Source organism: Peromyscus eremicus, chromosome 15 (assembly GCF_949786415.1).
Source record: "Peromyscus eremicus chromosome 15, PerEre_H2_v1, whole genome shotgun sequence".
Classification (NCBI taxonomy): Eukaryota; Metazoa; Chordata; class Mammalia; order Rodentia; family Cricetidae; genus Peromyscus; species Peromyscus eremicus.
Genome location: NC_081431.1, coordinates 60,222,215 through 60,247,890, shown reverse-complemented (window position 1 = coordinate 60,247,890; position 25,676 = coordinate 60,222,215). Strand labels below are relative to the sequence as shown.

The 25,676-nt window shown below is 49.4% G+C and overlaps 1 protein-coding gene across 7 annotated transcripts in view; it reads right to left on the bottom strand.

Moving 5' to 3' along the window:
- Positions 1 to 25,676, bottom strand: part of Nfasc (neurofascin) — a 74,545-nt gene that overhangs the window by 36,855 nt on the left and 12,014 nt on the right. For 4 of the 7 annotated variants that reach the window (XM_059280153.1, XM_059280154.1, XM_059280155.1 and 1 more), the window contains exons 5-14: positions 24,684 to 24,854; positions 20,663 to 20,713; positions 14,268 to 14,379; positions 13,673 to 13,857; positions 12,444 to 12,575; positions 4,423 to 4,566; positions 3,605 to 3,716; positions 3,139 to 3,305; positions 2,488 to 2,635; positions 1,245 to 1,369 (exon numbers count right to left, since the gene is read on the bottom strand). In XM_059280153.1, coding sequence (XP_059136136.1) covers positions 1,245 to 1,369; positions 2,488 to 2,635; positions 3,139 to 3,305; positions 3,605 to 3,716; positions 4,423 to 4,566; positions 12,444 to 12,575; positions 13,673 to 13,857; positions 14,268 to 14,379; positions 20,663 to 20,713; positions 24,684 to 24,854 — 1,347 coding nt within the window. The remainder of the gene's footprint in view (positions 1 to 1,244; positions 1,370 to 2,487; positions 2,636 to 3,138; positions 3,306 to 3,604; positions 3,717 to 4,422; positions 4,567 to 12,443; positions 12,576 to 13,672; positions 13,858 to 14,267; positions 14,380 to 20,662; positions 20,714 to 24,683; positions 24,855 to 25,676) is intronic. The other 3 variants (XM_059280150.1, XM_059280151.1, XM_059280156.1) reach the window with 1 other exon arrangement.

The window sequence follows — 25,676 nt, the reverse complement described above, 5'->3', positions numbered from 1 at the left end:
GGGCCCATGATGGCCAGCAAGTGTGACCTCCACTGCAGGAGGTCAGAGAGAGAACAGGACAAAGGTGACAGCAGAGGACCTGCTTCACTGGAAAGGGGTAGCCACCTTCCCTTCTGTTTACGATGGTTTGGTATTTGCAGTCCAGCCTGGACACATGGCAGGAAGGGATGGGGTCATTTTGTTCAGTGTGTGGCACAGTGTGAAATGCCACTAAAACCCAGGAGCAGCATGGGAGGAGAAAGCTAGAGAAGTGTTGGAAGCGCGCGCACGCACGCGCGCGCGCGCACACACACACACACACACACACACACACACACACCACATACACCACACACACACACACACACCACATATACAGCACACACACACACCCCACATACACAACACACACACACCACATATACACCATATACACACACACATACATGCACCACATATACACCACACACACACCACACACATACACACACACCACACCACATATATACCACACACACACCACACACCACACACACCACATATATACCACACACATATACACTACATACACCCCCCACATACACACCAAACACACACACACCACACATAGACACCAAACACATACACACACCACATACAACACACACCACATACACAACATACACACCACACACACACCACATATACACCACACACCAAATACACACACACACACACACCAAACATATACACAGACCACAAATACTAATCATATATACAACACACATACACACACACACACACACACCACATATACACCACACACCAAATACACACACACACACACACACACACACACACACACACACACACACACACCAAACACATACACAGACCACAAACACCACTCATCATATATACAACACACACACACACACACACACACACACACACACACACACACACCCCTTGGTCTAGCCTTGCTGTGCGGTGGCTTTAGTCAACTGGGTGGTGTGGAGGTAGCTGTAGGAGAGCAGAAGAGGAAGTCACTCCACTTTCTGCTATTCCACACCTTTCAGGTCACTCAGGAGACAACTCCAAATCGTCCTCCTCAGCTGGCTTGAGAGTGGCAGCCTCCTAATCCAGAGACCTGAAGAGGTCATTGCCCCTGACTGCTGCTTGCTTACTAGGCATTGCCCTGGGGACCGGCCAGCGCTCACAGCTACTCCGGGTGCTGGGAAGCAGGGAGAAGGGTTGTCCGTGCGGATGTGGGTGGTGGCCATTACCTAGAACAGTGAGGTAAGCCTTGGCCAGGTCTTGGTCCAGCTCGGTGCTGGCCATGCATGTATAACTGCCTTGGTCCCGCTCTGCCACGCCGAAGATGGTCAGGGAGTCCTCCTCCTTCTTCATCCTGCAAGGCGCCAGGTTGAGGTTGGCAGGAGGCTGGCAGGAGGGCGGCTCCCACACTGCGCATAGCTGGTACTTTCTTCCCACAAGGGGACAGTGAAAAGGAAGATGGAGGAGGTGGCAGGGCCAGGTGAGAGCCACGGCTCCCTTGAGGGGTGTGGGTGCCATCTCGACACTCAGATGTAGAGAAGACAGGGTGGATGGGATGCTCCTCAGCATCCACACTGTCCCCATCGGCAAGCCTTTCTTGTGCTGCACCCACTTCCCAGATTAAGGTATCATCACCCCGACACACCCAAGACAGGCTGGTGTGGCTTCTCTTCCCCTACGTGTGTTCTGTCCTATGCACCAGTTCTGGTGCTCTGTCCCTGGGCTGCTCTGACCTGTTTCCACCAGAGGGAGGGGCATCCCAGAGCAATACAAGATTGTAGTCGAACTGTTAGTACCAGTGGGTGCTGGACGCCCGCGCACACAGGCACGGTGCAGCCCTGCACGAAGCTGGGTGAGACTGGGAATGGATGGTGCCTTACTGCCGAGAAGGGAGACAGCAAAGAGAGACCCAGGAAGGGAGGTAGGGATCAGTGGTTCTCAATCCTGACTGCACCTTAAAAACACCCAAGGGACCTTTCAATACTATTAGCACCCAAGTCCTACCCGTACACAAAGTCCGAACTGGTGTGGGAGGTGCAGATGGGGTACCGTCAAAGCACCCAGAAGATCTAGGAGCTGAGACCCATCAGGCATTGCACTGGATGTGGTAGCTAGGGCCAGACCTGCCCTCTACTGGCGAGAAGGGGCACTACATGCAGAGCTGAAAGGACCGGAGCATGGAATGCAGAAGAGAGACGTAGGGCAGGGAGAAAAAGAAAATGAGATATAAAGGAAGGGAGGAAGAAAAGTAAGAGGAGGGGTGAGGAGACGAGAAGGCGGGAGAGAAGAGGTGAAGGAGAGTGCAACAGGCAGATAAGAGAGAGGAAGAGTGGTTCCTGGGATTGCCCCCTAGGAAAGGGTCGCCAAGGCCGTCACCCCTCCTGGTAGCTCCCTAGCGGCATGCGTGACAGAGCAAGCAAGAGCGAACGTCCTCCTAAATGTGTGCCAGGAGTCGAGACGGAGAGCAGAAACCTGTTTCCAATGTACAGTGGCTCATCGTCCTTCAGCCAGGAGACCGTGAGCTTCAGGGAGGGGTCATGCTTCACGCGACACTCCAGCTGCACCGTGGTGCCCCTCTTGACCACCTGGTCCTCAGGCATCCTGAAGATCCTGGTGGGGTCTGTGAAGACAATTGGGAAGCTGGCACGGACCCCTCCTCTGCCCACCGGCCCTGAGGCGGCCATGCAGTGTGACATGCCTGACCCTGAGGTGTCAAACACAGAGTGCAGCAGGCTGTAGGAGTGGTGAGGGGTTTCTGTGGTGTGTGTGTGTGTGTGTGTGTGTGTGTGTGTGTGTGTGTGTGTGTGTGTCTGTGTGTGTGTGTGTGTGTGTGTGGCACGCAGCAGGGGGTGGGGGTGGGGGGGCGGTAATAAAAATCCCCAAATAGTCCTCTGGCTCAGAAATCCGTGATGTGAGTGGTGGTGAGGGGATAGGTGAGCTTCCAGATGAGGTTGAGAAGCGGCTTCCATGTTCCCACACTCAGTCAGCTGGAGTCCCTGAGAGGACATGTGTGGTGCCCACCAGACCTCAGGCAGGGGCATTTCCTACTGCACCTATGGATACCTGTGAGCACGGCTTTCCTGTCCCACCTGAACTCTCACCTGTGACCCCCGCCTTGCTTACCTTTGACCTCTAGGCGGACTTGATTTTCAGCTTTGCCCAGGATGTTGGTGGCCACACAGGTGTAGATGCCTTGGTCCTCTTTGCGGATCATCTTGATTTCCAGACTGCCGTTCTCGTAGACGTGGTAGTTACCACCGTCCAGGTTACTTCCTTGCCCATTCTTAAACCTCACAATAGAGCAGCGAACACAGCATACTGAGAAAGGACTGGCCCCAGGGAGCTAGGAAGCAGCAGAGTCCATGGTGGGGTGGCGGGTTGGGAGGCTTGAGGCAGACACATGGAGTCCTGAGTTTTGCAGGCTCTGCCTGTAGCCACTAACTGGCTCTGGAGAGACTCAGCTCCTCTCTGAACAATATAGGGGTTCACCCAGATGGCCAGCTTTGATGGCTTAAAGATCCCTATAGGGTAGACGGGAGCCAAAGGACAAATGACTCCCGCTGGGGAGATCTGGTCTCCTGGGACTTACCATCGGAGTGTTGGAATGGGAGACCCGAAGAATGGACAGTCCAGCCGTGTCCGATTGTACAGGATCACCCTGATGAGCTGGTTCCGGGGAGACAGCATCCGAGGGGGCACATCTGAAACCACAGAGGGCCAATTCGCCAAGATGGGTGCGGAGCACAACCCTTCCCCTTCCTCCCCGGTGTCACCACAATACGCTTCCCCCTTACAGCAGCTTTCCAGACGCCTAGATACCGGGATCCACCCCTTTCTTTTACAAGGCTCGTCTAAGGGAAACTGTCCAACCTACAGCCACTGGGGGTTCAGGTGTCCCAGGATCATTACAAATGTTGCCCAACACATTTGTAGACCACAGTCATGTTACAAGGATGGGACATCCTTGCTGTAAGGTTTAGGTGCTGTAAGGTTTATCCATCTGCCTGTCCTCCATCTGCCTCACATCCAAACTAGCTTTTTGTTGTTGTTGTTGTTGTTGTTGTTTTGTTTTCTGAGACAGGTTTTCTCTGTGTAGCTTTGGAGCCTTTCCTGGCTGATCTGGTATCTACCGGTTCCCACTGCCCTCTCCTTGCTCAAGAAGTACAGCAACCACGCTCGGAAGCACTTCCTACCCAACTTCTCTGACGGAATGAGCCCTGTGATCATCTGGCTTGGTGGAGTACAAGGGCTCCATTCTCCCCACAAACCCCACCTCCATGCTCCACAGGCCGCCAAGCCTGCCCGGCATGCCTAGGCTCCAGAGAAGAAAACGTACCTCGCGACATCACTATACCCCAAGAAGACCCCCACCGCCAGTGGGCAGAGACCATGTGAGAGCATGCTCACCCAACACACTGACGAAGGCATTGGCCAGCAGGTAGCCATGTTCGTTGGATGTGTTACACTGGTACACTGCCCTGCTGCTGATCTGAGTGTCCCGGAAGATGATGGTGTCTCCAGCCACCTCACGGTTGGGGTTGGGTGGTGCCGCTACAGGTGAAAAAGAGAAGTTTCCCATAAGAAATGGAACCAGGCAGAGTGAGAGGCATGCAGGGCTCTGGACAGGGTCCCACATATGCTAAGGGTTCTGTGGAAGAAGAGGCGGCTGGGTGGACCCAGGTAGACCCAGCTTCCAGATTCAGCACTGCCGAACCATGTGACCTGGGCCCTCTGGGAGTTTGTTCCTCCATCCATCATCTGGATGGAATCTGAATCTTTGCTTTATTCAAACAACAGCTGGGCAGCTGCGGTTGAAGATATGAGCTACGGAAAACTAGCTTTGGAAAGAGGAATCTAACTGCCTCTCCAGTCAACACTGTTCACATCGTTTGCTTCAGATCCTGGTCTGTGGGACAACCCATCACCTCATGGAGTCTTGTGCCAGTATCCTGAGACTTTTCATACAGGTATATAGTGAATGGTGGAAGGCCCAGAAACACTGCGGCTGTTTTCACTCAATTCATTTAGTTAATTAATTTTCTGAGACAAGGTCTTGTTATGTAGTTCTTGCTGGCCTTGAACTTACCATGTAGCCCAGACTTGCCTTAAACTCATGGCAATCCTCCTGCCCTAGCCTCCCAATACTTGGGATTACAGACATGAGTAAGTCACCGTGCCAGACACTCATTATGATTTTAATCCAATGTACATGGACAAGAATACAGCAACATCCAAAGAGCCCAAACCCACCATCTTCCCATCCTCTGGGCAGAACCTCTGTCACCAAAAAGCTGCCCACCAGCCAGAGCTTCATGCAAACTGAGTCTTCGTGCTTGTTAAAAAAAAAAAAAAAAAAAAAAAAAAGGTCTTCCTAAGAAAAGTAGGCTACACAGAGGGGCCATTCTTGCCGATAGTTCTCCTGACGTTGCCGGCTTTCAGGAGCTGTGGTTCTGCCCATATGTCACTCTGGGACTTGGGACACATCAAGAAACTTATCGGTTCTGGGGGAGCATCGTTCCTATCTTCCCCATGAGAAGGAAGAATGAGGGGGAGGGAAGGAGAAGGGGCCATAAAACAAAAACTTTTCAGAAATGTAAACAACAGCCACTTCTCTCATTTGTAGCCACTGGAAACATCTGGATTTGGGTGCAAATGCTTTGGCTCGCTGACTGGGATTTCTTAGACATTAAAAAAAAAAAAAAAAAAAAAGGAGGCTGGCCCTATGGCGCCACTCAACAGATAGAGAATCTGGGGACTCAGCAGAAGGTAAAATAAGGCATGGTCCATGTCCCAGTCATCTACCCTGGGATCTACTCAGCAAAAAGGCACCTTGGGAAGTGGCACCACCAACCTGAACACCCCCTAACCTGGCCAGTTTCATAAACCCAATTTGCCCGCCAGTCACCTCTCCTTGGCACTTCCTGCAGAGGCTGACAGATGACCCCGGGCCGAGGATCAGCTGCCAGCCCTGGGCTGCGTCTATAGCACAGTGCTACAAGGTGTACCACCACTGCCTGCTTCCCCCAAAGCCTACGGGTCAGAAGACTGCAGCCAGAGAGCTGTGGCTACGTCTCTGCTCCTGGCAGGGTAATGAATGATTCTGTCTTAGCAGGTGCAAGCCCTCTGCAGCCCAATGCAGTCCGCAGCTCCCCGCCTCTGGTGGCCTCCTGCGATCCAGAGCCCAGTCTCCTCACCCGCTGTGTTTGAAGGGGCACAGACATGGCATCTAACAAGCTGCCTCCCTGTCTCCGCTTCTCCACCTGCTCCTTTCCTGTTTTAAAGTGATTTTTCTACTTAGCATATGGAAATCTTAGCATATGGACGATATTCTCTCTACTTAGCATATGGACGATATTCTCATGTATACATACCAATAAACTTTGATCAGATTCTCCCCCAGCTACACTCCCATCTCCCTCTGCTCCTGCTCCCCTTGGTTTCCTCCCCACAGCCTCCTTTCTGCTTTCACATCACGTATACTTATGTTTAGTTATTCAGTTATGTGCGATCTTCGTCTTTCCCCCCTCCTCCTATTGCCTTCTCTTACCTCCCCTCCCTTCCTTTTAAATCACTTTCACAGACTTCTACTTTTGTGTCCTTGATGTGTGTGTGGATGCATATTCATATGTAAGCCCAGATTCCACACACGAGAAAACACGGCACAGCGGTCTCAGCATGGCTTATTTCACTTAACATGATGCGAACGGCTGGTCTTCTCTGTGTCAGAACAAAACACCCTTGTGTCTAGGCACCGTGTTCGTCTCTATCTGTTCATCTGTGGATGGGCAAGGAGGCCGCTTCTGTCTTTTGGCTGTTGTGAACAGTGCAGCAAAGGCATGAATCTGCAAGTATCTCTGTGGTGTGCTGACTTAGATTCCTTTGAGTATACGTGTGATCAGGAACGGTATAGCTTGTTTTGTTGATAACTGATAATTTTTTTCATCTATGTTTATCAGGTAAATTGGTCTCCCTCTCTATATTTTTTCTTGTTGAGGAAAAGTCTCATTCAATAGCCCAGGCTAGCCTTAAACTCACAGCCAATCCTCCTGTCTCAGGTTCTTGAGTAACCGATCATGCCCAGCTTTGTAGTTCCTGTGTGTGTGTGCGTGCGTGCGCACATGCGTGTGTCCCCTTCAAGTCTGATATCAGAGTAATGCTGGCGTCACAGAACGAGTGTGGTAGCGTTCCTTCCTTTTTCACTCCATGAACAGTTTGAGGAGCACTGGTGTTAGCACTTCCCTAAAGGTCTGGTAGATTCAGCCGTGAATCTTGCCTGGTCCAGGCTTTCAAACTTGTTGCTTCTTTGGGGTCTGTTTAAGTTGCTTATACATTCTTGCTTTAATTTAGGTAGGTCATATGCATCTAGACCTTACCCATTTCTTCTAGATTTTTCAAATCATATATGTTTTTCTTAAAACCATTTCCTAAGTATCCTCTAGATCTCATTGAAACCTGTGGTAATGTCCCCCTTTTAGCTCTAATTTTATTAATTTTGGTATCCTCTCTTCCTTTTGGTTCACTTGGATAAGAATTTGTCTATCTCATTTATTTTTCCAAAGAACCAACTCTTTGTTTTATTGAGTTTCTTCCCTGATTTTTATTACTTCCTTCCATCTACCACTTTGGGGTTTGGATTGTTATGTTTCCCTTAAGACCTTGAAGTTCATCCTCTTGTGATTTAGGTGAGGTCTTTCAATATAAGAAGTCGTAGCTATGAATGTTCCTCTTAGATTGGCATTTGTTATATCTCCAAGATTCTGATAAGTTGTGCTTTTGTTTTTATTTGATTCTCAGAATTTAAAGTTTTTTCCTCCCAGATTTCTTTAATGACCGACTGCTCATTCAAGAGTGCATTTGTGAGCTCCTGTGGTTTTTCTCCTTATTGATTTCTAGCCATATTTCACTGCACTCTGAAAAGATACAAGAAGCTATTTCAATTATTTTATATTGTTATAACTTTCTTATGGCATCAAATGTGATTTACTTTGGTGAAAGTTTCATGGATTGCAGAGATGAATGTGTACTTTGCAGCTGTTGAGTGGAATGTTCTGTCAATGGCTGCCAAGTCCATTTGATCTTGGGTGTGGATTAACTCTGAAGTTTCTTTACTGACTTTAAGTCTGGATGGCCTACCTATTGATGAGATGGGATATTACGGTCGCCCACCACTGTATCAGGAACCAGCTGCTGCTTTATGCTCAGAGTGCTTGTTCTATGAAATTGGAAGCCCCAGCACTCAATGCATATATATTTACAATCATTCTCTCTTCTTGATGGACTGTTCCCTTTACTAGTATGTAGTGGCATCCTTTATCCTTCCTGACCAATTTTGATGTTCAGTGTACTTTGGGAATAGCTACACCAGCTTGTTTTCAACTTCTGTTTGGCAAATTCCTGTCCTTCACTTTCACACTAAGTGTGTCTTTGTCAGTGAGCTGTGTTTTTTTTTTTAATTGATGAATTGAGTTGCATTTAGTATTATTAATGAGAGGTTTGATAACTCCTGAAATTTGTTGGTTATTTTTCTGGCTAGGGAATTATTGTTTGCTTCCCACCCCCTCCATTCGTATTAAGAGTTTGCTAGTTTACTGTGTTGGACACGATGGATCTTTTCTGAGTTTTCCTTATTCATCTATTCTGTATAAGAAAGTTACATTCTTTTCTGGGTTCTCTTGGTTGAGACTTCATTCTTTGTGTTGAGGATTTCTTTAAGCATTTCTGCAGAGTAGGGTGGTGGTCAAGAATTGCTTTAATTTGTGCTTGTCTTGAAATGTCCTTATTTCTCCATGAATTTATTTTAATACTTTTTTTTTACATTTATTTAATGTGTGTGTGGGAGTATGCATGTGCCATGCATAGATCTGGAGGCCAGAGGAAAACTTGGAGGAATTGGTACTATTCTTCTACCATGTGAAATCAAATTCAGGTTGTCAGACTGAACCATATTACCAGCTCCTCTCCAAGAGTTTGAAAAGATAATTTGATATATACAGCAATTTTGGTTGACAGTTAATTTACTTTCAATGATGGAAGCAGACAAACCCATGCTTTCCTAGTCATTTTAAGGGTTTGTATTGAAGTCTGAAGTTACTCTGATGCATTTGTGAGTTGATACTTTTCTCTTACAGTTTTTAATTTTATTGCTATAATTTCATTGAATGGAGTCTCTATACCTTTGGTTTTTCATTTCAGCTCTTTCTATTGTATCTTGGACTCTCAGGTTTATCTCTTGACTGTATCTCAGGATTTCAGGAAGTTGTTGCCATGTTATTCTTCTTTTAATTTTAGGATGATGGTTACCTTGACATTTCCTTCTATTCCTGGTAGTTTTTCTTCTTCTTGATGTAGTCTGTTGATGTAGTTTTTCTTCTTCTTGGTGTAGTCTGTTGATGGTTTCCACTGTGTTATTTTACTTGATTCATCAAGTTTTTCATTTCAACATTTCTATTTCATTAAAAAACCTCTCGTTCACCTCGCTCTTCCTTGTTGCTGACTTTGCTGTGTTTTTCTGACTTTCCCCTCTATACTGCTGGCTTTCGTCTCGTGCTCCTGAGATGCTTTCCTTACGCCATCCAGCTGCTTATTTCAATCTTCTCTGAGGCCGCTGATCACTTTACCTGTAAACATTTGGAGTTTTCATCTGGCATTTCCTAATTTCATGGCCTTGAGTTCAGTAGTGAGGAATCCTGATCCTTTGCGGGAGTCCTGTTATCATGTTTCTTGTGGGTCTGAGCTGTGACTTACACGTATCTGTCGGCTTTGATAACTCCTCTGGTTTCATTTGCCATCTTCTTACTGAGATTTTTTTGTTTGTTTTAGTTTTTCAAGACAGGATTTTTCTGTGCAACCATGGCTGTTCTGGAACTCACTCTGTAGACCATGCTGGCCTCAAACCCAAATCCACCTATTTCTGCCTCTCAAGTGCTGGGATCAAAGGCGTGCACCACCACCACCTGGTCTTACTGAGCTTTTAAGGGGTCAATTCCCAGTACCATTCAGTAAATGAATGAGGTAAAGAAAGGGAAAATACAAGAAAGCAAGGTTAGATCGAAGAAAATAAAAAGAAAAGGAGCGTAGTAGAATGTTGGGAAGGGGAAGAGGAAAGAAAAAGAGACTAAATAAAGATCACTAGTGAAAAAGTCTGAAAAGAAAATGAGACAGGGAGTTGAGGATTTAGTTCAGTGGTAGAGTGCTTGCCTAGCAAGTACAAGGCCCTGGGTTCAGTCCTCAGCTCTGGAAAAAAAAAAAAAGAAAAGAAAAGAAAATGAGACAGATGTAAGAAAGGGAATAAAACGTAACATAAAAGACTTTGTTTGGGGCTGAGGAGATTGCTTGGCTAGTAAATTGCTCGCTTTGGTCACAGCGTACTTGTAAAAAAGCCAGACACAGTGATGCATGTTTATAATCCCAGCACTGTGGAGGCAGAGACAGGTGTGTCTCTGAGGCTCCCTGGCTGGCCTGCCTACTCTACTCGGCAAATTCTAGGCCAATGAAAGACCTTGTCTCAAAAAACAAAATGATGGCTCCTGATGAAGAGCACTCAAAGTTGTCCTCTGGCTTTTACCTGCAGGCACATATGTGAACCTGCACACACACACACACACACACACACACACACACACACACACACACACATACACACGGCCTTTATTTGAAAACTAAGTTAAAGTCTAGGAAAGGTATAACAAAAAAGGAAAAGGGGAAACACAGAGGCTAATAAAAAGAAAATACCAACAATGAAAAATGCATAAATGCAAGTAGTTAAATGTAAGAAGAATAGAAATTAAAACACAAAAGCTTAAAAAAATAAACTGAAGTAAAAAGATTGCTTAAAGTGAAAAAAAAGAAAGAGAAGGGGAAGGAAGGAAGGAAGGAAGGAAGGAAGGAAGGTATAAAGAAAGAAAGTGAAATACAGGGGGCCAAAAAGAGTTAGAGTAATGTCTTCCTGGGCCTTTGAAAGCTGAAATCCACCGGATAGATTGGGGCTGGGAACCTGGTCTTTCCTGTGATTTGTGTTGATGCTGAGCTTGTTGTAGGAGAAGAATGATGTCTGCCAGCGTGGTCTTCACTTCAGTAGCTCCCTTCTCTGCATACCAGGGGCCTCTGGTGACCAGGGTTTGTGGTTTGTGGGCTGGGTTCTTTCATTCCTCCAGACACCACAGTTTATGTACCCTGGGATGGGTAATGTTCCCCCTGGATGTATCTCCGCAGCATACTGAGTGGGGGACCCAGACATGGCACTGAGCTCTCTTCCCACACCTCCCGGCATCAGCCTCCCCGCTGTGGTCACGGCCGTGAAGGTCCAGTGGTTGGATGGATCAGATGGGCGGTTGCCGAGCTCGGTCCACCCACTGACCACAGGTTCAGGACGTTAAAACTTCACAGTTATTCTCAGCTGATAAGGTCAGCTGCCAGTCACTAAGGGCGAGACTACTGTGCCCTGTACATACTTTGTGACCTGGGCTGTGTGGCCTGCCACTTGTGCTCTGCATCTGGTCAGCATCAGATGCTCCTGTGTCTCCTTCACGCCTCCTTCCCTTGACTTTTCTCCTTAGCTGCATCACATCGAGGCAGCTTCCTTCTGCCGCCGCCCGAGTCCCCACACTACTGGTTGATATCCTTGCTTACCGTTCCCCAACTCCTTGAAGAAGGAAATCACTAGACATTTCAAAAGTAAAACAACTGGACAGAATATGTCGTGAAAACCAGACCAACGTCATTAGCTCAAAGGGGTCCTGGGGACCCCCTATTCAATCCATCTGGACAGGATCAAAATTTCCCCAAAACACTCAAGGGGAAATTCTTCTCCATGTTCAGCTACAGTCTTTCACATTGTTATATAACCCTGCCTTTTAACTGGTCCTTGTTAGAGAGGAAGACTCAGATCCATCATTGGTTAATGACAATAGATGGGCTTTTTATCTGCTAAGCCCCACCCACCACTCAGACCCCAAACCTGAGATGCACTGCAATGTCCAGACTCTAAAGTGGGCTCTAGAGTTATTGGGCAGAAAGCAAAGGTTAAGAAAACTACAAAGCCGGGCGGTGGTGGCGCACGCCTTTAATCCCAGCACTCGGGAGGCAGAGCCAGGCGGATCTCTGTGAGTTCGAGGCCAGCCTGGGCTACCAAGTGAGTTCCAGGAGAGGCGCAAAGCTACACAGAGAAACCCTGTCTCGAAAAAAAAAAAAAAAAAGAAAACTACAAAAAAGCAGAAATCTCTAGACAGGAACATAACCACAGGCTACTTATCTTCCTGTTAGCTCAGAAAAATAAGCAAGGCTTTCTCTACCCCTGAGATGCCTGAAGAGGAAGCTTCTGGAAGTAGCACCAATGACCCGTTCATTTTTTTTTTTTTTCCACTTTGGGGACATCCGGCCCACCAACAAAACCTCTGCAGGGTGGAGGGAACAAATGGAGCAGGACTCACATTGCAAAGGTTCCCCATTCACCATCCACTGGACAGTTGGCTTCGGGTTCCCATTGGCTCGGCATACCAGCCTCCCATCTTCACCAGGAGCCAGGATCAGGTTCTTGGGCTCGTCCAGCCAGTATGGAGCAGCTGAAAGACAAGGCAGGCAGAGGTAGATGGCACAGGCTAGGCACGAGAAGCCAGGTGGGCTCCTGTATGAGGGTAACCCCCAAGTCCCAGCCTTGAGTTTTCACCCCCAGCCTGCAGGTGGCTGGTTAGCCGAGCCCATAGAGCAGTCTGCTTGTTAGAATTCCCCAACAGGCTTTTAAAACACAGGGATGCCAGGGCTCATCTAGACCTTCTGCATCTGAGCTGTCAAGGGACCGCGTGGCTGAAGCTCTGAGAGGTCATAGGCATTGACGGAGCCCTTGGTTGTACCCTTTAGGAGTCCGTTGTTATAAGAACAGAGGTCTAGGAAAGATCTGAACTTTTTTCTTTTAGGCATTGAACTTTAGTTAGAGCAGTTCTTGGCCGTTCACCCCTTCCATTAGTTGGACAATTTTGTGAACACATGGATTTTCCTGAGAAAAGAAATTTCTGGATTAAAGTCTCAAAAAAAAATCTTGTTATTCACCAAACAGGATGAAAACCCACGTGTGTGTGTGTGTGTGTGTGTGTGTGTGTGTGTGTGTGTGTGTGTATAGTGTTGAAGGCAAGGTCATAAGATCAGCCAGCCATATGCCGGAAGTTCTTGTACTCAGCCCTCAGCCCTCAACCTCCCAGTCTGCATGCAGTCCTGGGCTGAGACGTGATTCACACAGCCCGTCACATAGCCAGGACCCACAAGGACAGGACTGAGCTCTAATGTCGCAACCGCCCAGACGGGCTGTGCCTGCTTTGGGCGGGGGGGTGGGGAGTGACTTGAAAATGACTCAGTCCGTGATGATTCCCATCCTTCAGAAGAAGCACAGTGCCATGCACACAACACAGACAGCAAAGGCTTAGACCACACATCACAGATGGGGATGCAGAATGAAAGAAAAGGCTCAGGGAGGGATGTCACCTGCAGAGAGAGCCTCCGCATACATGCCCGTGAGTGCATAGAGCCACACACCCGGGGGTGACACCGCCGCCGTGTTACTCCGGAAGTTCCCCACTCCCTCTGCCTCCTCGACACAGAGGGAAGGCTGTCATATATGTGTTCAGGGCTGGCAACATAATCATAATGAGAAATACACACAACGTACCCTTTACTCTCACCGAGATCGTGTGCCGGATGCTGCCCATCTTGTTGGAGGCCAGGCAGAAATACTCCCCCGAATCCTCTTCAGAGACATTGGTGATGCGCAGGGCCTTGTTAAAGTTCTCAAACTTGGTCTTGTCAGAGGGGAGGTCCCCACCTTTCTTGTACCATGCAATGTCTGGTGTTGGGCTAGTAAAGGGACCAAGCAGGACACAAAAGGCTCGTTACTGAATGTAGCCCTTGTCTTCTTAGAGAGCCTGACACTCAGATATCCTAAAGGTGGACTTGGGCCCAGGAGGGAGGTGCACACCCTCTAAAAGCTGGGCTTTCCTACACAGAGGAGGCTGCTTGGCCACAGGGTCTCCACGGAAAGACAGAGCCAAGGTGCCATGGGATCAGCATGCCTAGCTATGGCCTTTTCTCTTTTCCCAAAGCGGAGACAGCCACAGTGGGACGTGGATGACAGACATACAGTGTTCTGCTCACGGGGCTGCTTGCTTCCCTGTCCCCGTGCACTGGTGTGCCACCTCCAAGTGTGTAGACTGATGCCCACCCATCCTCCAGGAGCAGGGCTAGAAGACGGTGCAGACTGTACGTACACCCCAGAGGCAATGCACTCCAGCAGCAGGTCCATGCCACGAAGTACCATCTGACTGCTCGAGGTGCCCTGGGGATACATGAAGCTAGGCGTCCTTTCGGCAACTCCTCGGGCTGAAACAAGACAGGACAAACTTCCATGAGCCTCCTGCCCAGTTGTGCCCAAACTGTTGGGTTAGAGAGAAGTGTCATGCCCCACTCCTGGGTCCTTCCAGCCCAAGCCACCCCCAGGATCTGGCATCTTTAAGAAATGTGTTTGGAAGCTTGGGGTCTCGGCCCCACCAGCACATGTATGTAACCAGCTCCAGGTTCTGTTGAGAAGAGCCCAAAAGCCTTCCCTTCATCTGGGACAGGGAAGGGTTAACAAGCAGTGAGAGTTCCATTCTCTGTCATCTGTGTTGGGATAGAGGGGCCACTGAGGTAGCATTTCAGTATCAGTCTATCCTCCTCAGAGAGGGACATGGGAGAAAGAAAAGGCATAGACTGGGGACACAGGACAAGCAACCTGTTCTTTGGGACCCTAACAAGGAGCTGGGATGAAGCAACAAACCCCCAGATACACAGTGGACATGCGGGAAGAATTATTAATGGCATAGCGAAGACATGAAGAGACTGAATGAGGAGCAAAGACCGGAGAGCTCTCCGGGGCCAAGCCCACTCTGCCTCCTAACTCTTGACTAAACTGCACGAGAGATGGGGGTGGGTGTAGGTGGGAGGAATGGCAGCTGAGGTTGGGGGAGGGGACCAACAGTTCAACTAGGCGGGAACAGCCACGAGAGAGGTAGCGATCTCCCATACAGGTTTTAGAGGCTAAGTGGTCCACACACTGATGCTGTCACCAGGCTGTTCCCCATGGAAGAAGGAGCCATGCCACTCAGGGTGCACCCACGGAGAACGGACCTCACCTTGTCCGAGCTTTACTTCTTTCCTATACTCTTTGTATAACTCTAGAGAAATGGGTAAAAGGAAAAGCAGGTTGTCCAACCGGAAACCCCGAGTCCAAAGGGAAGCTGGAGGAGGCAGTTCACTGCTGAAAGACAGTTAAGACTGAACGATGACTATGAGCTGAGGTTGCCATGGGTCTTAGGCTCAGTCGGACAAGGGGGAAGTAGAGGGAAGGCAGAGCTGACAGGAGCTAGGAGCCCTTGGAGATGCCTGGAGTGGGAACGAGGGCATTCTTCTGGGTTTAACTGGTGCTGGTGGGGTGAGGACGGGCTGCTGGTGATCCAAACTGTGTAACGTGTGCTTCCTATGGGAGCTGGCTGCATCTGCAGGTGTCTGGCTGGCTCAGGGAGGCTCCTGTCCCGGGGATGCTCAGCTTCTCTTCATTAGCCATTGGGAACCACCTCTCAGAGTTGACCTATCTTTTATCTTCTCGTCATGGGAAGAAAGTTTAAAACACACACTGGCTACCAGCACAATACAACACATGACACTGGACACGTGCTCAGTAAATATTTGTGGGGTGAACAAGTTAAAGGGAGAGGAAACAAGAAAGGAAGCGGCAATCTGCGCCCCCCCCCCCCCACACTGTCTGTAACTGTCCTCATCTATCACACCAGCACACACACACAGAGCAGCGGTCACTGCAGGGTTAATCCATTAAGTGGTTAGTTGGTTACAGTCCATACCTGTGGACCTAGCAGCACCCAGCTCTCAGTATTCAGGAAGCAGCAGCTTCCTCCCACCCCCATCACACAGTCACCAAAACCAGTCAAGAAAACACAGTCATGGGCACCAAAAGGTTAGGGAGACTCCAGGGCAGGAGGTTCGTATCAAGTGGGTGAGTCTGTGCAGAGTTGCGAACCCCACGATGAGGTGGAAAGGATCCCATCTCGGTCATCACACTCACTCCACACAAGAAAACAAGTCTGCAGGAGCCAGCCTGTGACCCTCCGGACACTTAATTCACCCCACAGCATACAGCACAAAGCCCCAGGGTCTGGGTAGACAGTAAGCGTGTGCAGCAGGCAGATTAGCACAGAGCCCTGCTCTGGGTGTCATGGCACACTGGAAGGTGACCGGAGAAAAGCTACAGGAGCACCCCATTTGTAGGATGTGGGCTCCCAAACCACAGAAGTATCTCAGGGAGGAAGCAGAGACTGGAAAGGAGCCATGTTCAAAGGCATGAAAAACTACCCTGCAAGTCAGGGGGGCCCCACCACCCAGTAAGATCTAAGAAGAGCCCAGTGCCGTGATTGGTGGGTCTGCAGCACCAGCATGTTGAATCCTCACGACACATTTTGACAACACCACTTCTGTGTTTCCAGCAGAGGAAACTGAGTTTCTATGAAGTTAGCAGACTTGCCCAAGCTCACAAGTTCACTCTGTTTTGGATTCTGAGCTGTGCTATGGGGGTTACTTTAAGTTGACTCTCTGTCTGAAGCTGGAGATGCCACCTGCCCCCGTTTCTGATGGGCAATTTCAGAACAGATTTCTAATAACCCCAAATCCAAAGACCAAGAGGTGAAGGAGAAAGGCGTTTCATCCTTGCGAATTGCTGTGGTCTATTTCCTGCTTCTCACCAGCTGAGATCCCAGCTCTCCACGGTGGCAACTGATAAAGCTGGAGAAGAAGCTGGGGTGGGGATGAGGAGGCTGCAGGCCTCTCAGCTGGATTCTTAGGGGTATGCGAATCACGCAGGAGAATCGTGGTGACTAGTCGCTTTACAGAGCGACAAGAAGGGTGGAGCTAAAGGAAGGTTATGAAGAAATGTCGGCTGTGCAGGAGGGATCACACGGACACTTAAGGAAGAGGGCCTGGCTGGTGACTTTGGGAGCCCCTGTTCCCGAGGGAGGGTGCCTAGTTTCTTTCCCTGGAGGAGACAAAGGAACCAGTAACGACCAAGAAGGTGACTATTGCATGAAGTTCTGCGTGGTGAAAGATCTCTCTTTAGATAGGGCTGCTCTTTTCACCATGGAGGCAGGGATGCTACCGTCCATTTCCAGTCTTCAGTTTGGGGTGTACCCCGATTCCGAGGAACTCCAGGATCCAGGTGCCAGGCTCAAAGCTGCCTAAGGGTGGCTCTTGCAAGCTGTGGGTCAGAGGACTCATGGATCTTCAGAGCCAGATGGTTGGTCAGGGGACATCAGGGCGCGACCCCACTTTAATCAAACTGGCTTTGAGGGTCGAATGAGGAACAGTTTCTGGCTGTCTTCTATCGAGAAAGGTCAAAAGTGCTGACAAACTTAGCCGTTCCCTTCACTCCGCGCCGCCTGCCAGCAGAACAATGGTTCAATACATCAGCTGCATCGGGGAACCTTTGCCAAGCGCAGCTCTCTATGGCAGCTGGACCCTGCATTCCCTCTGCTGTCTTCAGTTCTCAGAACTAAGAACCAGAGGCATGTGGGGCAGGCTTCCTGGCACCTCATCCATCTTTCTGGCCCTAGGAATGGCTGAGCAAAAGGTATGGGGGTGGGGGTGGGGGTGGCGCCTCTTGGACTAGAAACAACTAGTGTGTCTTGCTGTTAGGAAAAGTCTTCTATAAATTTCACTCAAATCCTGCCTGCAATCATTGCAGCTTTTCCTCTTACCCAGTTCTTAGCGGAGCTAGCAATCTGGGCACCTTTTGCTCCTCTAGCGTGCTCTAATATCTCTCTCTCCCTGTGGAGTACCTCTCCTCCTGCAAGTGTGCCCGCCTTTCTCTCCCGGGCTTCGCTTCAAATTCTCCGCATCTCCCTTAATTTAGAAACAGATGGCCTATATACAATCCAGTCCACACAAAACCTTCCCCTTTAAATCCAACAATGGGTTATATATTAACACTGTCAATGTACACAGCAGCTTAGCAGGCTACGGGCACATGATCCTCTTGGACTTTTACAACCGTCTTTGAGGCTAGTAATCTGCCTGTTTGGCGGAAGAGGAAGTCAAAGTTCTAAGGCATTAAATGGCTTGCCCAGTGTTACTTAGTGGTGTGTCCTAGAGACTGGCTTTGACTCGAGGCAGTATACCTCCACGCACACACTATAAACCACTTGATTTCAGGCTGGGATGAAACACAAGTGGCTTTCTTTGCCCATCGGAGGGGGTGGGGTGGCTTCTGGCCCATGTCCAGAGGATGCCAGCTCTGTGCAGATCATCAGAACAGAACAAAAGGACTGGGTGGCCCTACTGCTAGAAAAGAGACATGCCACATCTCAGAGGCAAACAGAGCTGTACACTGGGCATTTGTCACTGGCTGGCATCTCTGTGAGCCCAGGAAGAACTTCCATACTTCCTTGTTTTTTTCCTTCTTTCTAAAACCGTCAGCTTGGTTGTCCTGTGTTCAATATGTGCCTTGTTTTAACTTTATGTCCTTCCCAGGAGCATCAGGCTATGCCTATGCCAGCCATGTCCTGGTGCAGACTGAGGACTCAGGGCTCAGTCTCTATGTGGGCTCTGTTGCTTCCACAGTCCGAGTGATTCTCACAAATCTCACTTATTTTCTTCTTTAAAAATAAAATGCTGACCCCTGGAGACAAGCTGGGTTATGTATGGCTGAAATCACCCAGTCATCTCCCATGGATAAAACAACTACATCCCCTGCTTCACACAAAGCAAAGAACTAAAGCCAGGTGGCCTCTAAGGGCTCCGATATGTTCTGGATGTCAGAGCACTTCCTACAATAGATATTGGGGGTTCAATTTAGCAAAAGGCACATTCCACAGCAGTGCTCTGGGACTTTTGACACAACAGTGGCTGGCCCCATTATCTTGAAAACAAATAATCCCCAGAATCTAACAAAGGCCCCGGCTTCCTTGGGCAGTAAATCTCTCTGGCAGATTCTCGGCGTGGTTTTTGCGGCTGGTGCCAAGTTGGAACCTTTGTTTTCCCTTGGCTCTCATTTCGTGTCCCATCCTCCACTCCAGACACCGATCATTGCTTATATTAGCAATCTCAGCGAAGACATTCCTACCTAGTCGAGCTCCCAAAGATCCCCTTGGGGACCTGAACTCAGCTCAGAAGCGTAGCTGATGATGGGACCAGCTGCCTTGGGATGCTGAGTCCAATGGCTGCTCAGGGAACACGAGGCATTCTAAAGCCACGGTGAGGGGAGCCTCAGGTGTGGAAATAGCCAGTTCCCCTATTAATCAGACCTAGCAGCCAGCTGTGGTTTGTTAGAAATACAACTCATTGTGATCGTCCCATGACTTGCGGACGTGGCTGGTGGGCAATGGATTTGCACACACTGCCAGAAAGGAGAAATGGTACAGGGGTCAGGGACAGCGAGGGACAACTTCATTCATACTTACCTGGAAAGAGAACTCTGGCCTGGATTCTTAATACCATTTTCCAGGGAAACCTTAAATCTTTTTTAAAAAAAGATTCACGTATTTTTATTGTACATATATGCGTATTTTGCCTGCATGTAGGTAAGTGCACCCTGTGCCGGCCTGATACCTGTGGAGACCAGAAGAGGGTGTCGGAGTCCTGAAACTGGAGTTACAGATGGTTCTAAGTCACCATGTAGATGCTTGGAATTAAATCAGGATTCTCTGCAAGAGCAGTCGGAGCTCTTAACTGCTAAGCCATCTCTCCAGCCCTCTAGAAAAACTTTGAAGACATATGGGACCTGGCTGAGATGCAATACTCTCAGGAAGTAAAGTGCAGTTACAAAGAGGCAATTCACACCCAGTCACTGAAGGGTTAACGCAATGAAAGCTGTCTGTGCTCTTTACACTACCAGTAGGAGCTAGACCTCTCGTTTCCTCCTAACTGTGGACTCCATTATCAAACCTCATCTGTTACGGTTAAGTCTGAAATGTACCCCTGCCCTGGTCCACGCTTGTTCCCCAGCTCACGGTGCTGCTTTAAGGGAACCGTTCAGGAGGTGAGGTCTAGCTGGTAAGGGTAGGTAACTAGAGGTGGCCCTTTGAAGGACATCTGACATTTGTTTCTTGCCTTGCTCTCTGCTCCCTAGTCTGCTGTGATGTGAACAGTATCTACATATACTCCTGCCAATTGTGAATGAAGCTATGGTGCCTGCTTCCCCGCCATGAAGGACCAAATGCTCTGAAATTGTAAACTGATATAAAACTCTGATCTCACAAGTTGTTTCTCAGATAATGTGGACACAGGGATGCAAAAGTCCAATTTCCATCCATCTGTTCCTGATCCTTAAGTCTCTGCTGAGTCCTCTGTGGAAATCTATGCTGCTTTATTTGCTAAATTCTTAGAAGGTAGTTTTGAGACTCGCACATGGGAAGGACAAGGAGGAGACACTTCCGATATGAGCCACCCCAAACTCCCATGCTGGCCACCTTGCTCTGGGTGGGCAGTGTCCTGAGGTGTCCCTTCGGCACCTTGCCTGGCCAGCTGTCCGGTCTGCCACCCAGCAGGGGTTAATGTCACGGTATCAGTTCAAGTTAGCCAAAGTGGATTAGGTAGGACAGGAGAAGTTACTCCCCGGACTCACCACTGTATATGTCAGGGTGGTTTCTTAAGGACGAGTCATTATAGGGGTTGTCTGCAATAAACAAAAGAGGGTGAGCAAACAGGAGGCCCAGTGCAGCTGCGGGCGCAAACACAAGGAGGAAGAGAACAGAAATGCAAAGCCACATCGCAACCGAGGAGAGCGCCAGTGGGGGTTTGCCAAAGAAAATGGTGCACGCGGAAAAGGAACGCGATTGGGAACAGGCAACACAAAGCAGCTCGAAGGGAAACGAAAAAACGGTTAAATCCTGCGAAAGAAGGCAACGATAAAACGAGGTTATTTTGGAAGTAAAGAAACGAGGCTCGAACTCTGCTTGGTCCGTCGCTATTTTGAACAAATGAGGGAAGGATTAGTGTCTTGCAGCGTCTTGTGGCTGGTTCTGAACCAGCTTCTCCCCAGTCCCCAGGACTCCATGTCAGACCAGCTAGAGAAAAAGGAGTGTTAGTGAGACCCTGCGGAGGACAGCAAAGCCCTGCCTGGCTGCAGGGGTAGGGGTGTGTGTGTGTGTGTGTGTGTGCACGCGTGTGTGTCTGTGTGCGTGTGTGTGTGTGTGTGTGTGTGTGTGTGCGCGTGTGCGTGTGCGTGTGCGTGTCCATAAAGTAAGACAGTCATCAGCAGAGAGAAACAGAGGGCCCTTTGCAGAGCCCAGCAGGGAGAGGATTCTAATCTGACCAGGTGGGCATCACTGTAGACCCTGCCAGACGTCTGCTGGGAAACCCTGGTGGAAGTTCCTGAAGGGGAATTTGAGTCAGGGCAGGAAGATGAGGGGATGAACCCTACATTTGAGACTGGAGCTCTCTAGACAGCGTGGGGACAGGGACTTTCTTTTCCTTTTTTTCCCCCCAAGACAGAGTTTCCCTGTAGCTTTAAATCCTGTCCTGGAGCTCAATCTGTGGACCAGGCTGGCCTTGAACTCACAGAGATCCACCTGTCTCTGCCTCTCAAGTGCTGGGATTAAAGGCATGTGGCAGGGACTTTCTTTCAAAGGCAAGATCAGTGGCTGTCCTTCCAATGTCAGGTGACTAAAGCCCTTGGTCCTTCAGTCTTCAGTGAAGACATTTTAGAACATAAACATACCTCTCTACTTAAGTAGCTTTTTACTCTCTACCTATACCCTTGAGGGCTCACGTTCTGACAGTACCCACAGGGGAGGGAAGCCAAGTAGATAACCCAGAGAGCCAAGACACAGTCCAACTTCCAGGGGAGGACAGTGGCTGTGTTAGAACATTTGCATATTTAAAGACAGATCAAATCCCATCACAAGTAATTATAAGAGGGTACGCGAACTCTTCTCTGGGCCCGGCATTGAATTGCACCCCCAATCTGCTTTACAGCCAGCAATGGGAAGATTTTGCCTCTCAGAGCTGCTTCTCCTCACTGGGGTTGGCTGAGAAAGACCTTACTGCTTTGGAAGTCAGTTTGGATGGACCTGGCTGGAAGATGGGAACTGGTCCACAGCGGAACGAAGGGGTAGGTGGTGGTACCAGGTAGCGGATGCTGACATAGTGCTTAGGAGAGAATGTCCGTCCCCCGGGGGAGCACAGTGGCAGGCTCAGCTGGAAGGGGCCCTTCTCTTTCACTCCCATGGTACCAGGTGGAACAGGGTCTTCCTCTCTTCCGGGGAAAGACCCTGCGCACAGCCAACTTCACCGTAGCTTTGGCAACATGTGGAAGAGATCCGGGGAGATTCTGTCCTTGAGGAATGCCATCTGACACTAGGGGGAGTGTGGAGTGCACCCCACTGTCTGCCCTGGCAGACCCCCTCCTCCCTAACCAGGGTGCTTCTTACGGCAGCAGTAGAGACCTTGTGCCCATCACACTATGGACAAAGTCACAGATGGGTCTTTATTAGCCTGACTCTCCTGGTTATCTTTTACTTCATCCTAAAACAATTTAAAAATGATTTTTAGGTTGCCTGGTATTTTGTTATATATATATATATATATATATATATATATATATACACACACACACACACACACACACACACACACATGTGCAAATAGATGTGTGTATCTTTCTCCCCTTCCTTTGATGCAACTGATAAAAACAGTGTGATGAGACTGATCTGTCCCCAAAGGCAGAATACAGGCAGACTGCTTGGCTTCCCATCCAGACCTGGTTCTGGTTCTGAAGGAGGTAAAGAAAGCCCGTGCCCTTTCTAGACAGGAAAGTCAACAGAGCCCAACTGTGCTATTTTAAGAAACTGTGCCCAATTCTAGGCTGGCTCAGATGCCCAGAACTTGCTTCCAGCCAAAGCTGCTCTTGGGAGGACTCCAGAAGGCTGGCAGGGTTCTGTTCAGGTTACCAAGAGGGGTTCTTGTCATTGGGAAGAGAGAGTTTCCAACGGGCTGGGCAACTCAAAGTGAAGCAGACACAAGCATCCCTTACACCCTCGAGAGAAAAGGATGCTTCTGGAAAGTTCCATTGCTAAGTGTCATTTAACCTGAACATGCTCCCAGACTCTGCGCAGACAGCATGACACCTGGCTCCGGCCCTTAGCAGCAGGCTGACTGCCAGCCTCACCCTTTCTAGGGGGACGTGAAGGCTGGGCAGGGTCCTCCTCCTGACATCTCTCCTCCTTCTCATCCAGCCCTGTCCTGGATGAGGTCACGCAGAGGGCCTGGGCAGACCACACTGTCCTCCTTCCTTCAGCCAGCTGGCAGATAGCCACCTGAAGTCATCTGAGGAGGCCCAGCAGGAGAATCAACTTCCTTTCCCAGGGGTCTCCTGGGGTGGGTTCAGGAGTCAGAAAACCAGGGCCTCTGCAGCATCCGGCAGGGCTCCTTGCTGGGGCTTGAGAAATCCCGGGGCTGTCTGTCCCATCATGGGAGACAACACCCACTGGAAAAGGCATACCACAGACCAGGAGGCAGGTGGCCAGAGGGAAAGACTAGCAAGAAAAGAAAGCAAGGAAGAGGGAAAAAAATAACAGAGGAAGGAAATGAAAGAAAAAAAGGAGGAAGAAGCCCTGAGAAGTAAACAAGAGGAAGCTTCTCCTGAGGGGCAGCTGTTCCACCCTGAGGAGAGGGATGAGGCTGTGTTGATGCCGTAGTGCATCTGCCCATCACCAGCATAGACCGAAGGAGTCTCTGCCAATGCTGAACAAGCCCACCCAAGGTATTCCCCAGGGCAGTGTCAGCCCCTGGAGGTAGGCCTTGGGCAGCCAAGGCTCAGCCTCATTTTGACCTGTGGTACTCCTGGCATGGCATCCTCACTCTCCTCACCATCCACAGCACATCGCTGACCATGGCATTCATGGCACGAGTCAGGCAGATTCGAGACTCTTTAGAAGGCCCGTGTCCGTGGTGTAAACAAACTCAGGCGACATCCTGAACAAGCTGAGGGACTGCAGCTGAAAATCCTCCCTGACTTGACCTGGCGTGACTCTGGAGAGAGCCACCACCCACTGTAGTGGCCCAGGGAATGCTAATTTGCTTTTGTATTAGCCAAAACCAATCAGGGGAGAAAAACGAACCCCCACGAAGTGAAACATAAACCTGCAGTTTATGGACACAACATGGGCCACGTGGCTCGGCAAATACGGATTACAGAAGGAAACACAATTTGTTCTGGAGTGTCCACTGGTCCTAGCATCTTCTGCACCAGATTTCCTCTAGAAACAAACGCAACCAATGACTAGAAATAAAAGGAAGAAGCCGAGTGTACCATAGGGATTTCTATCTGATGGTCACTTAAAGTCATCTCCAACTCCAGGAGCATTTGAATGAGAGCTGGGCTCCAGGGAGCCCAGACCTGCTGAGGTAAGACAGGGCTGGACCTTGGTATGGGACTCTGATTCCAACCAAAGTGCAAGCCCTGCCTTAGCAGAGGACCAAGTGTGACCCGAGACTTCTGCATCCAGAGATGCTGCACAGGGCAGCGGCAGTGGCTCAGGCATAACGAGCCAGAGAGGATTCTGGGCCAGCCACAGGTATGCATGATGAGTGGGCTTAGGGCCTGTGTCCTGTGGCCCCCAGCCCTGAGCAGGGCCCGCACTTACTGGTAAGGACCTTGAGGGTGAAGGGGTTCTTCTGCTGGATGGTGTGGGTGAAGTGGAAGCGTGCGTTGCAGCTGTAGTCGGTCTGCATGTCCTGCAGCATGACATTGGAGAAGTATAGGTCCCCATTATGGCCCTGGGAGACACGCTTGTCCTGAGTGATGGGCTCCATGGCTGTGGGGAAGCAGAGGGGCGACAGGTCAGCAGACTGACTCAACGATACTCATCTCTGCTGTTTAGGAGACCAGACGGGGGCTGGAGCTTGCTACCGTTCGGTCAGCTCCTCCCAATCCTGCAGCAGGACGCGTCCACTCCTTATAGCAAAGTGAAGGGCTGAATACATCCAAGGGGGCACATTTAAACCCAGATGGACATGTTCCCTTTGCCCAGGTTCTGTGACCACACTTTTCTAATTTCAGTTCATGCCACAACCTGACTGACCTCAAGGCCAGAGGGAGAGAGCACAAGCCTTTGCTCGCTCCCCGAGTCGGGGGTCAAGTGCACACTGAGCACAGGGAACACGGTGCAGGCAACAACTGCTACTCCTCCATCCTCAGACCTCAGTACCCAGCTGGTGCCAGAGCACACAAGGGCTCTCAATCGTGTGTTAAGTACGTCTGAACTTGGCCTTGTTGCGTTTAGTCAAAATTTAGCCATCATCAGTTATAATAGGGACTTTTATTTTGTTGACAATTACAATCGTCAGATGTATGCCGACTGATGATGCGCGCTGTCGATTTTAAGAGCTCTTCCGGTTTTAGAGATGGTAAGACACAGGACGGAGGATGAACGGCATCATAGGAGTGGCCGAGCATGTGACGTCGCTGTATTTTTCAGAAACTGGTGCTAACATTCAGGGTCAGCGCTTCAAGCTGTCAGGTCTATTGACCTGCACTCCAGGCTGATCTACTTCCTGGTCCCACAACTGCTTCTTCACGTCAGTGATGCCAGCTGTCCCTCAACAGTGCTCGCTTCTTCCAATCACTCCTCAAAGAT